Below are 13,125 nucleotides of genomic sequence, written 5' to 3'. Positions count from 1 at the left end.
GTTTGGGGTGTTGTGCCCCGTGCCGGCTCTTCCTGGGTGGGATGCCCACACCTTTCCCATCCCCTGCCTTGCCCTTGTGACCCTCCGCTCTTCTCCGCAGGTGACCAGCCCCGGCACAAGTCTGCCTCTCTCCCAGGCTTCCAGCAGTTTGAGCACAACAGGTAGCTCTTTCCCTGTGCTCTTCCGGGGTCCCTCCTCCTCGGAACCTGTGGGAGGGGGAGCGCCAAGTCATGCTGGCCAAGGGCCCCAAGGGTGCAGTGGAGCACCTCAAGAGTGTCCCTCTCTGGCCAAGCAGGGTGCCCGGGGAGCCTCTTGCTGCCTGGGGCACCATCTTGGGCACTGCAGAAAAACCCCAGCTCTGCCCCTTGGTTGCCCCTGGAGAGGGTGGCCATGGCATGGTGGGGGTGGGACTGTTCTGCTGGGCAAAGGGGCCCAGCTCTAACCTTCCGGTGCTTTCTCCTGGCCAGTGACTACCTTGTCCCCAGCGATCTGCTCCCTGACCCCGAGCCGGACAGCGGTGGGAGTGGGGGCCACCGTCCTCAATTCGGCCACTCCACCCCCCAGCAACAGCACAAACCCCAGTCCCCTGAGCGCCGGCAGTGGCGGAGTGGGAGGCGGTGGCGGAGGAGGAGGCCTCCACCCGGCCCTCAGCCTGCAAGGCCTGAATCCCAGCCCGGGGTAAGTAAGGGGCCGCCAGGGAGGGAGGGAGGGTGGCCCCGGCCGGTTCAGGGCAAGTGGGAGCACGGGAATCCAGGATGAGGTCCAGAAGTCAGAAGTGGTTTCCAGGGCAGCTCTTTCCAAATGTCCAGATGCGTACCTGGTCATTCCCAGCACCGGCTTCAATATCTTTAATGGAGAACCAAGATCTCCTTCCCTCCTTTCTCTGTCGTCTTTGAGTGCCTCATGAAGGGTCCATCGACACTGCCATGGTGAGGGAGATGGAACTGGATTATGTGGCAGTGTTTGTTACGCAGCGCGTGTCTTATTCCAGCAACCTAATGCCCAAAAACCCAGATGCAAAATAGTCTCAGACCAATAGTCAAAGGGAACAGAAAATCTTTACTCTCTTTGCAGAGATGAAACAAAACCGGCAATGCAGCACACGCAAATCAGCCGTGCAACATATTTACACAGTCTTTGTAATAAGCATAAAACAAAACACCTTCTAAACAGCAAATGGGAAATCAAAACAACCTGAAGTAAATAGCTATTTCACCATCAGTATCTCCTGCTGGAACTCCACGCTGGTGAAACAGAACTCCAGCAGCAGCCCACCACAAATCCAGCACCCACCAGACATTCAGCACCCACCACACTGTCTTGAAAAACCTCAAACAGTTCTAGCTCCTTGGCCGTGGCACAAGACAGCTGCCTTGACCTACTTAGTCAGCTGAACCAGATAATTACAAACAATAAGGTTTTTCTTCACACATATACTTGTGTCCTGCAAGGACTTATTTATTTATTTGTTTGTTTGTTTGTTTACAGTATTTATATTCCGCCCTTCTCCTCACCCCGCAGAGGACTCAGGGCGGATCACAGCGTACACATATATGGCAAACATTCCATGCAAATCTTTGACAAACAAACATATACAGACATACACAGAGGCTATTTAACTTTTTCTGGCCACCGGGGAGCTGTCGTTTTCATCGTCCATCTGCGAGGCTGATGAAGCACTTCCGCATTCCCCGCATGCTTCCCCGCTGGAATGCTTTGCTGGAGTCTTCTTTATGGCCTCATAAATCAGTTAATTTAGCCTCCCCACACTTTAAGGTGGTACCTTATTTTCCTACTTGACCGATGCAACTGTCTTTCGGGTTGCAAAGGTCGACAACAGGCTACACACAATTGGTTGGAAACCCACTCCAACCCGGGCTGGCTTCGAACTCATGACCTTTTGGTACTTACTGTAACAGTAGCCCCCGGTGGTGCAGTGGGCTAAACCCCTGTGCCGGCAGGACTGAAGACTGACAGGTTGCAGGTTCAAATCCGGGGAGAAGCGGATGAGCTCCTTTTATCAGCTCCAGCTCCTCATGCAAAGGGGACATGAGAGAAGCCTCCCACAAGGATGACAAAAACATCAAATCATCTGGGCATCCCCTGGGCAACGTCCTTGCAGACGGCCAATTCTCTCACACCAGAAGCGACTTGCAATTTCTCAAGTTGCTCCTGACACAAAAAACAAACAAAAACAAAACCATTACAGTGTGGACTCATACAACGCAGTTCCATGCGCATTACAAAGGGGGTGTAGATGGGGCCTGAGATGGGGTTCTTGCACTCTGTTACTCTGGGACACACCTTTGTTGGTGCCATTGCAATGCGCACAACGCATCCTCTGAGCTTTTCAGGCTCCGTGGCCTCTCCATCAGGCCGAGGTGTTAAGAAATCACGCAGGAGAAGAAGAAGAGCGGGGATGGCAGGGTCACAGGTCAACACGTTGCCTCCTGGGTGTTTTGAAAAGAAGCCTTTTGGGCGCATGTTTTCCCCAATACGCCTCCCACTCCCTCTCCCCCCCCCCCCCCCCCAAGTTAACCTGCCGCCTCTGGTTTGCTTGCAGAAGCACAGTGCTGGGGGTGAATGCAGGGTTAAACCCCGCGCTCATGGCCACCAACCCGCTGGCCACCATACAAGGTTTGTGGAACCAAGACCCAGACATGATGTCATCATCCCATCCGCGGCTCCACTGTCTGTGCCTGAGAGAGAGAGAGAGAGAGAGAGCGGGGGGGGGGAGAGGGAAGGGTGCCTTTGCGTGCCGTGGCGGAGGGGGGGTCTTCTGTGCTGTGTGGAGGGCACGACGTGGGTGCGCTGACGGAACGTCTGGGGGAACCCACTTGGGATGGCGCTCCGTGAGTGCTCTCTGGCCCACCAACACAACATGGCTGCCGCCTGACTGGGCAGACCCTCGTGAGATGCTCAGATACACTTCACTTATGAATCCTAGAATCATGGAGTTGGACGAGGCCTCCTGGGCCACCCAGTCCAACCCCCTTCTGCCAAGAAGCAGGAATATTGCATTCAAAGCACCCCTGACAGATGGCCATCCAGCCTCTGTTTAGAAGCTTCCAAAGAAGGAGCCTCTACCACACTCCCTCCGGGGCAGAGAGTTCCACTGCTGAACGGCTCTCTCAGTCAGGAGTGGAACTCTCTGTCCCGGAAAACAAGTGGTTGCCCTTCACTAGCTCCACTGCTAGTCATACGATTGTTGCTGCTGGTGTTAGTACACCCCCCCCCAGCCTCCCTTTGGGCAAGTCACTTGCTCTCAGCCAAATTAAGCATATGTACATCACAGTTAAACGGACCGACATTAAAATGGAATTAAGCCGTGTATCCTGGTTGACTAGTTTGGAATATCTTGTTTTGGAGACCAACAAGGGGCCTCTTCAGCCCCAAAACTGGAACACAGAGCCATTCCCCATTCTATGTAGTGTCAAAGGCTTTCATGGCCAGAATCATTGGGTTGTTGTAGGTTTTTTGGGGGCTATATGGCCATGTTCTAGAGGCATTCTCTCCTGACGTTTTGCCTGCATCTATGGCAAGCATTCTCGGTGAGGTCAGTTGGAACTAGGAAAATGGGTTTATATATCTGTGGAATGTCCAGGGTAGGAGGAAGAACTCTAATCTGCTGGAGCTAGGTGGGAACGTTTCAACTGACCACCTTGATTAGCATTTGATGGCCTGGCAGTTGTTTTTTTTTTTTGTGTGTGGCTTGTGAGTGCCTGGGGGAATCTTTTGTTGAGAAGTGATTCCCCATTCTGTGCACCAGACCACATGCCCAGAGAGGGAACTGAGCCTGGGGCCTCCTTTGGGCACAGCACAGGCCTACGGGCCTCCCTCCCTCCCATGCTTCCTTTCTGTTTGGAAGCAGATCTCCCAGAATTCCCAGGAACCAAGGTCTCTGCAAACAGCATGATTGGCGTTAATGTGTTTGGGTGGAGGTGTGCACATGAGCAGCTGTGAGACGGAGAGTGCGCGCAAGCATTGCCAGGCAGTGGAGCCCAGCACCAGCCCCCCCCTCTCCTCTGCCTCCCTCCTGCAGCCCGCCCCCAGGGCCAGGAGGCATCATCATCATCACCATCATCATCACGATAACTCCCATCCTCCACGCCATGCCTTGCTAACCCTCCATCTGTGTGTGTGCTCTCATCTCTCCCAGTCATCTCTCTGCCCGTTTTGTGTGTTTTCTGGCCTGGCTAATGTGGGTGGGGAGAGGCCATGTGGCCATGCTCCACTCCTTCCCAAAGGCTGCAATGTTGAGGGGGAGGGGGACAAGGGGCCCCTAAATGGGGATGGGGGCCATTGGTAGCATCCCTAGTTGGCCCAGAGGGCTCCTCGCAGCCAGGCATTTGTGAAGTGGCTGTGGGATCCATATACTATTATTACTATTATTATTATTGTACGTATTATTTAGATCCCACTTTCCTCTCCAACAAGGAGACTCAAAGCAGCTAAGGCAGGGGTCCTCAAACTAATGCCCGGGGCCTGGATACGGCCCTCCAAGGTCATTTACCTGGCCCTCACTCAGGGTCAACATAAGTCTGAAATGACTTGAAAGCACAACAACAATCCTATCACACCAGCCAAAAGCAGGCTCACACTTCCCATTGAAATACTAATAAGTTTAGATTTCTTAAAATTGTTCTTCATTTTAATTATTGTATTGTTTTGAAGTGTTTTTTGCACTACAAATAAGATGTGTGCAGTGTACATAGGAATTCATTCATGTTTTTTTCAAATTATAATCTGGTCGTCGAAGGCTTTCATGGCTGGAATCACTAGGTTCTTGTGGGTTTTTCCGGGCTATAGAGCCATGTTCCAGAGGCATTTCTCCTGACGTTTCGCCTGCATCTATGGCAAGCATCCTCAGAGGTAGTGAGGTCACAACCTCTGAGGATGCTTGCCATAGATGCAGGCGAAACGTCAGGAGAAATGCCTCTGGAACATGGCTCTATAGCCCGAAAAAAACCCACAAGAACCTTATAATCTGGTCCTCTGTTTAAAGGCCAGAGGGACTGTGACCTTGACCCTCTGTTTGAAAAGTCTGAGGGGCCCTGAGCGAAGGCATCACTCCCCATGCCCTGTGGAGCCATCCTGGGCAGAGTCCTTCTCCTCAATCTCCCTTTCTCACTTTGCTCTCATCCCTCACGGCCCATGGGACCCTTGGCATGGTGCAGTGGGAGGAGAGCCCACGTGTGGCCCACCCTTCCTAAATAATAATAATAATAATAATAATAATAATAATAATAAGACTCAGAGCAGCTTCCTTCCGGCTGACCCCCTCCCCTTTCTCTGTCCCTCCTCAGCCTTGGCCAGTGGTGGAAGCCTGCCAATTACCAGCCTTGATGCCAGCGGCAACCTGCTCCTGAGCACCAGCGCCAGCGTCACAGGGGCCGGCAGCCAGAGCATCGTGACCTCTCCGCTCTTCCTGAACCACGCCGGATTGCCCTTGCTGAGCGCCACCTCGGCAGGCAGCGTGGGGAGCCTGGTGTCAGCGGCGGCAGCGGCGGCAGCAGCGGCGGCCTCCATGCCCAGCAAGTCTCCCGGCCTGACCTCTTCCTCCTCCTCTTCCTCTTCCTCCTCCTCTTCCTCCTGCTCCTCGTGCAGCTCGGCCGCCAGCGACATGGCACAGACTCTGGCCCAGGCCACTCCGGGATCCGCCACCGCCGAGCCGGACGCCAAGACGGAATGAGGGCCGCTGCCGGCACAGAGGGGAGCCGGAGGAGGAGGAGGAGGAGACCCCGCACGCAGCGCCTTGGCGGCAGAGGATTGCGGCGGCGGCGGCAGAGCGTTGGACCTACAAACCGACGAGCGAAACCAAAAAAAAGTGTATGAACCAAAACCAAAACCAAACAAAGAATTGTCAGCAACAGCCAAACGAAGAAAAAAAAAACCCAACCAAAAAATAGAAAATAACCCAAAGTAGCCAAAACCAAGCCAAGCAAAAAGGGACAAAGGAAGAAACCAAAAAGAATTCCCCAAACCCGTGCTTTTCTTTTCCAGGGGTTTTGTTTCCTTTCCCCCTCCTCTTCCTCTTCCTCTTCCTCAGCAAGAACCAAACCGCCTTGCCCAAGGTGACTCCTCGAAACGCTTTCTTAAAACGACGACTTCTCTTTATTTTTCACCTGCGGGTTTCCTTGGACAGCGCCAGGAAGGAAACACACAGGGAACAACGGGGAGAGGAGTTTTTCTTTTTTGGTAAAAAAAATACGAGCAAAAAAAAAAAAAAGAGAGAAAAAGGAAAAAGACAAAAAACAATAATAATAAGAAAGAGAAAAAACCAAACTCCACCTTTAAGACCTTTAAAGGGGGAAATGAATCTCACACCAAAAATCACCAGTTCTAGCTTCACCCAAAGCTTTTTACAGACTTTTCTAACTTCTGTGTCTGGTCGAATGTCTTTCAAATACTCTTTTATTTATTCTTATTTATTCTCGGTTCTCTTTGGGTTCCAGGAGGGGGGGGGGGCCAGGGAGGGGCGGGTTGGATTCTTCACGTCATGTTTTTACTGTGGATAACTGTTTATGAACTCTCCTTCCCTCTGTTTTTCCCTTTCAAACCCGAAAGCGACAAGCAAGGGGTTTCGTGCGCCTACTTTGGCCACAAAGGTTCAGGCTTCCAAAGGCAGAGGTGCCCGGGGGCCAAGCTCCCCTCTTGGCCCCTGTGTGGGGGGTGGTCACTCTGCAGACCCTTTTCCAACTGGGAGTCGGGCCCATTGGCACAAACCCCTTGAGGCCACTTGGGCAGAGACGCCCTGAAAGCCTCAGCCTGTGGCTCTAAGCAGGCTGCCCCTCGCTTGTCTACTCATAGGGTGCGTCTACACTGTGGAACAAATGCAGTTTGACACCACTTTGACGTCTCAAGGCTGTGGCGTCCCGGGAGCCGTAGTCTCGCAAAGCCTTCCCAGCCAAAGAGTGCCAAAGTACAACTCCGGGGGCTCCCTCGCCTTGAGTGGTGGCAGAGCAAGTGGGACAAAACTGCATCAATTCTACAGTCTAGATGCCCCGAGATTGATTTTGCCTTTTTTAAAACATTTCCTAAACAAGTGATGATTTCTGCCTGGGATTACTTACTATCAGGGGTTATTTTTCTGAAAACAAGGGATGTGTAATTTTTATTGTTGTTATTATTATTTTTATATCTGTGTTCTGAAAATGAGAAATACTCATATTCCAGTGCCTGACAAAAACCAAACCAACCAAAAAAAACCCAACAAACAACCAAACAAAACGGGAATCTCTACTTTTACATTTTCCAGGAAACAAATAGAAACCAAAAATTGCTATCACTACAAACAACGACACGAAGATCACGGGAATCAAGGAAACGAGGCCACGGGAAAGAGGGGCCAAAAGACCCCCTTTTGTGTGGATCCGCAGAGACTCGGAGGCGAGAGAGAAACCTTTAACCAAAAAGAACACACCAAGCAAACAGGGGGAGCGTTGACCGAAGAAGGAAGGAAGGAAAGAAGGAAGGAAAGAAAGAAGGAGTGAGCGAGGGAATCAAGGGAGGCTGTGACTTTCTCTGGTGAGACAATGGCTCAACCATCTTTCTCTGTCCTAAAAAAAAAATACCTCATGGAAAGCTGTGTTGAGAAGCCAGGATTTTGTAAATGGCAAAGAGACAAGCGAAAACTAATAATAATAGTAACAATAATAATAATAATAATAAACCAAATCAAAGGACTTGGGAGGGAGAGAAGAGAGGGTCCCGGCCCTTCCTCCCCGAAGACTGGAAAGCTTTAAAAATGGCTTCTCAAAATGCTCTTTCTTTCTTGTTTGGCTCTTGCAGCCTTTTGCTTTTTTCTTCTTGGTGGATTTCTTTCTTTCTTTCCTTTCTTCTTCTTCTCCTTTCCCCCCTTTCCCAGTCCTGCTCAGTTTGGGCTTCTTTTCCAATGGGTTTCTTTGTGGGGGGAGGGAGGGGGTACCAGTCCGTGTTTTGGGGCTCTTTGAATGTTTGCCTTTTCTTTTCAACTCCTGCGAACCAAAGTCTTGCTGTTGCAGAGAAGGAAGTTAGCCATGGCATACTTGCGATCTGGTAGAAAACACCAAACCAAAAACCAAAACCAAACCAAAAGGACAGAGCGACAAAAAAACAAAAAATATGATAAACTACGAACCAAACACACACCAAAAAAAAAAGAAAAGAAAGGACTTTGAAACCTTTCTTGAAGCCGAAAAACCAAACCAAACAAACACACAAACAAACAAACCTCGACCTCATTTTATCTCCTGCTTTTGCTGTGCTATAATAGCGTTCAGGTGGGTTTGAGAGAACAAGCGGAAAAATAACAATACTGTGAAACTTTCCAAAAATGAAACAAACAGGAAACACCTCGTTTTGAAAAGACTTGACTTGGGAAACGAAAAAAAGAGAAGGTGTTTTTCATCCCATCCTGTGCGCGAGAGAGAGAGAACCAACCGGCAGAGCTTTCCCTGTCTCTTTCCAGGTGCGGTTCTTGATTATCGGTGGACGTTTGGGGGGAGAAGGAAGGAGAACACTTGGGGCGCCCCGTTTCTCTCTCTCGACTTTTCTCTCTCTCTCTCTCTCTCATGTGCTACTGAACGTGTTACTAGGTGGAATGTAACTGTTTTAGTGATCTTTGTTCTCCTTTCTTTTTTCTTGCCTTTCTTTTTTCTGTTTTGGAAAAAAAAAAAACTTTGGGCGGGGGGGGTTCCTTCTATTTTTTTTTATAGAGAAAAGTCTATGTTCCGCTTTATCGCTTCTGACTGTATTAAATGAAAAAGACAAACCAAATGCTAAAAGGTTTGCAACACAAAAAAATAGATAAAAAGGGAAAAAACTGAACAACAACAAAAAAAAAAACCAAGGGAAAAAGAAGAAACAAAAACCAAAATGTGTTTTTTTTATATAAAAAAACGATTCTAGACCAAAAATGACCCTATCTCCAGGCATGGAGCGGAGCGGTGGGCAAATGGCAGCGGCGGAGGCACGGAGGAGGAGGAAAGCCCGGAGCAGGACGATGGGCCTTGGAGTGGAAGCTTGACCAGAGGCAGCTTTGTGCCAAACAGAAGAGCGACCGGCCACACGCAGGGATCCTTCTTCAGATTGGTGGCCAGGCCTTGCTCGGCCCTCTTCCTGCCCTTCTGTACGACCTCCAGCTTGAGGGAAGGTGGTCTTCTTGGCCAGGGAGCGGCCCAAGGGGGTTTCTTCTGGGGAGGGGGATCCCTGCCTTCAGGTCCCTTGGATCCAGAGGGAGAGTGGCCTCCTCTGCTCACCTCAAGCTTTAAAGGCAAGGGCACTGTTGTCTTCCCCGGGCGGAGGCCACTGGGGGGAGCTAGAGAGAAGGATTGTCTCTTTTCGGTGGAAAACTTGAAGGAGGAAAACCATTTCCTCTGTTTTTGTTGGAAGGTTGTTTCCAGGATGGGACATGGGTGGGGGGAATGGCAGGGAAACGGGGAAAGGGTTTTCCTCCTCCAACCCTCCGGCCACCCCAGTAAAACGGACTGCCCTTCTCTCTCTAGCGGCCCCTGGTGGCCTCCGCCCAAGTAACGGGCCGTCAAGCCCAGCTTCCAAACCAAACAGCTGACCTGCTTCTTCCTCCTCTTCCTCCTCCGGGACCTCCTCCGCGCGCCAAGGCACCCACCACAAGGCTCTTTGGAGATAGCCTGCCATATACCTCATATACTTTAATGATGAACCAAATAGAAAAGCTTTATGAAGGGTGTGTGTGCCGGACGGGTCTGTCTTGGGGTGGCTTTGGGGAACGGGAAGCGGGGCAGGCGTGGTGGCAGCATTTCTCTCTCTTGAACGGGGCAGGGGCTCAGGCCCAACATTCATTGCCCCGAATGGGGGTCTCCCTCCTCCCGAAATGGGAGGGAGGCCAAGCCCTGTGGGCCTTGTTTACATAGAGGGAGGGAGACCCCCTTCCAGCTGAGGGCACCTTGGACCCTTGTGTAAAGGGCAGGAGGGCACAGCTGTGCCACCCAAAGGCCCACCTGGCCATTGCCTGCTTTGGCCCCGGGGCCCTTGGAGGCCAGAAGTGGGCCCGTCCTGAGGGATGCTGCCAGGGAGCCCGGCCCCCTCCCCTCCCCCCAGCCAAACCCGTTCCGGAGTCCCACCCGGAGCCGTGGGGGAAATCGTGTGATAACTTTGCCAAAGGTAGTTAGTTCCTAGTACTTATTCATTTTGACTCTTTTTTTTTAATTAATTTCGAATCTTCCGGGGTCCGATCCTTGTCTCGTTAATTTATTTGTAACTTGTGGGGCTTAGAAGTGACTTGAAAAAAAAATTGATGATGATGATGATGATAATGATAATGTAACAAATATTCTGAGTGATTTTTTTATTTGTTCTTTCATTTGGTTCTGTCGTGGTTTTGTGTTTTTTTCCCTGTCTTTTTTTTAATTAAAAAAAGCAAAAACAAAATAAAAATCTTGCAACCAAAGACGAGTCGGAATGGGAATCGGAGGCCTCTCTTGGGGGGGATGCGGATTGTGAACACACACACACACACACAGCCACCAGATAATCATCTGTCCCAAGAAGGCCCCTTCCCAAGCTCTAAGAAAAAGAGCTTGTCCTGCTTTACTTGTAGGGAAAACCATGCTTCCCAAGAGAGAGAGGCTGCGGCGTTGGGCTTCTCTTGGGAACCTCAAGGCAGCCCCCATTTCTGGGAAGCCTTGAGGCAGCTGGTGCCTGTTTGTTAGAGAAGGAGGTGGAAGGGTCCCGGTCCCTGGAGGACATCCCAGGGCCGGCCCCCCAAAGTGCCTTTGCTCTCATCTTGGAAGACACGGCCACGGCCTCCCCTCTGGGCAAAGCAGGGTGGAAGTGGCTTCCACACCTGAGATTGAAGCTTTTCTTCGTATTCTTCCTTCTCTCCTTTGATCTTTTTCCTTCTCATTCCTTTGTCTTCCCTCCCTTTGCCTTCCTTCTCTTTCCTATCTTCTCTATTTCTTTTCTTCCTTCGCCTTCTCTCCTTCCTTCACCTTCCTTCCACCTGCCCTTCTTCCTTCCTTTTTCTTCATCTTCCTTTTCTCCTTCACCTTCCTTTTTCTCTTTCATTCTCTCCTTCCTTCCCTTCCATTTGTTTTCCTTCTTTCCTTCACCCTCCTTCCGCCTGTCCTTCTCTCCTTCCTTCCTTTACCTTCATCTTCCTTTTCTCCTTTCCTTCACTTTCCTTTTTCTCTTTCATTCTCTCCTTCCTTCCCTTCCATTCGTTTTCCTTCTTTCCTTCACCCTCCTTCCACCTGTCCTTCTCTCCTTCCTTCCTTTACCTTCATCTTCCTTTTCTCCTTTCCTTCACTTTCCTTTTTCTCTTTCATTCTCTCCTTCCTTCCCTTCCATTCGTTTTCCTTCTTTCCTTCACCCTCCTTCCACCTGTCCTTTTCTCCTTCTTTCCTTCACTTTCCTTTTTCTCTTTCATTCTCTCCTTCCTTCCCTTCCATTCGTTTTCCTTCTTTCCTTCACCCTCCTTCCATCTGTCCTTCTCTCCTTCCTTCCTTTACTTTCATCTTCCTTTTCTCCTTCTTTTTTTCTCTTTCCTTCTCTCCTTCCTTCTTTCATTTTCCTTCATCTTTATTTATTTATTTCATACACTTTTACCCCACCCTTCTGTCAGAGTGCGAAAGAAGCTTTGAAGCTTAGAAGAATGGACACTTTGAGACTTCAGTAAAAGCAAATGTATAGTTTTACTGAGTAGAGCAAATATACTGCACACACTCAGGTTGACACCCAACCAAAAAGACAGAAACAAGACAAAAAGCACCAAAGCAAGAAGGATGAACAAAATCTTATCTCTGGATCCTCCCTGCGCTTTCCAGGCACACTCAGGGTCACAACTTCACAGTTCATGAGAGGCTTGACTGATTAACCCTTTCAGAGTCAATACACTCTGCTAATGCAATCAGGTTACATTCACAGGCATTACACAAAATTACACAAAATCTGTGTCTCTGGGTTTAGCAACTCTTCTACTAAGACAACCCACAGCATAGCTGGTATCAGGCCTAGTATGATTAGTGATATACATTAGACTCCTAATTGCAGAATGATAAATATCAGGCCGTTCAAATAACCTTTGAGACTCTTGATTTACATAGTCAACTACCATGGGTGTAGACACAGTCTTGGCATCAGTGAGACCACATTTTTCAACCAATTGCTTTATCTTTGCCAACTTAGAATGATTTTTCTGTCTTCTGTTCTATCCACTTCTAGGCCCACATAGTTTTTCAGATTACCTAGGTCTTTTATTTTGAAATTTCTTTCCAGTTTCCAGTTTGCACTTTGGCGACTCTATCCAAACCTTTAGCCAGAACACAGACATCATCTACATAAAGTAGAAGACCAATCCATTCATCATTACCACCCCTAGTATATACACACGCATCAGCGATGCTTCTTTTGAATCGAAGACAACACAGTTCTTCATGTACACAAAGATTCCAGCACCGAGCTGACTGTCTTAAACCATAAATGGCTTTACGAAGAAGCCAGACTTTAGTCTCAGATCTAGATCTAAAACCTGGTGCTTGCTCCATATAAATGTTTTCTTCTAAATTCGCATTGAGGTAAGCAGTTTCAAAATCAAAATGTCTAATGTCCAATTGTCTTTTAGCTGCCAGTGTTAACATTAATCTTGGGCTTTCTGGCCTTGCAGTGGGAACAAAAGTTTTATCATAATTTTCAAACTTTACTTGTGTGAATCCTTTGGCAACTAACCTGGCTTTATATTTCTGATTACCATCAGCAAGCACCTTCCTTTTGTAAACCCATCTACAGTCCACTATCTTTTGATCTTTAGGCCTATCTACAATTTCAAACACTTGTTGTTACATCATGGAATTATATTCATTGTCCATAGCTGTTTGCCATTCCTCTGCATCAACACTTCCAATAGCTTGCTTGTAACATTCAGGCTCCTCATCTAGCAACAAATTTCCTGTAGCTTGATAAAGCACTGACTTGCCATATTGATCTGGTGGCTTTCTAACCCTCCTTTTCAAAACTATGCTCTCAGCACCACTAGTTTCTTCATTGCTAGATTTAGGTCTCTCTTTCTATCCCTAAGCCTAGAGCGTGGTGAAGGAACATTTGGCACTTCCTCACTATCCGATAACGAATCCTCTTCTTCAACATTCTCACTTGTATCTCTAGTTTCCT

General features: G+C 49.0%; 1 protein-coding gene across 4 annotated transcripts in view; it reads left to right on the top strand.

The window, feature by feature from the left end:
* POU2F2 (POU class 2 homeobox 2) overlaps positions 1–6,457 on the top strand; it is a 92,072-nt gene extending 85,615 nt beyond the window's left edge. For all 4 annotated transcript variants that reach the window (XM_067461480.1, XM_067461483.1, XM_067461482.1 and 1 more), the window contains 4 exons: positions 101–161; positions 468–678; positions 2,564–2,637; positions 5,307–6,457. In XM_067461480.1, the coding sequence (XP_067317581.1) occupies positions 101–161; positions 468–678; positions 2,564–2,637; positions 5,307–5,692 (732 nt within the window). In that variant the 3' untranslated portion in view covers positions 5,693–6,457. The remainder of the gene's footprint in view (positions 1–100; positions 162–467; positions 679–2,563; positions 2,638–5,306) is intronic.
* Positions 6,458–13,125: the final 6,668 nt, after the last annotated feature.

Source organism: Anolis sagrei, chromosome Y (assembly GCF_037176765.1).
Source record: "Anolis sagrei isolate rAnoSag1 chromosome Y, rAnoSag1.mat, whole genome shotgun sequence".
Classification (NCBI taxonomy): domain Eukaryota; kingdom Metazoa; phylum Chordata; class Lepidosauria; order Squamata; family Dactyloidae; genus Anolis; species Anolis sagrei.
This window is presented reverse-complemented; position numbering and strand designations above follow the sequence as displayed.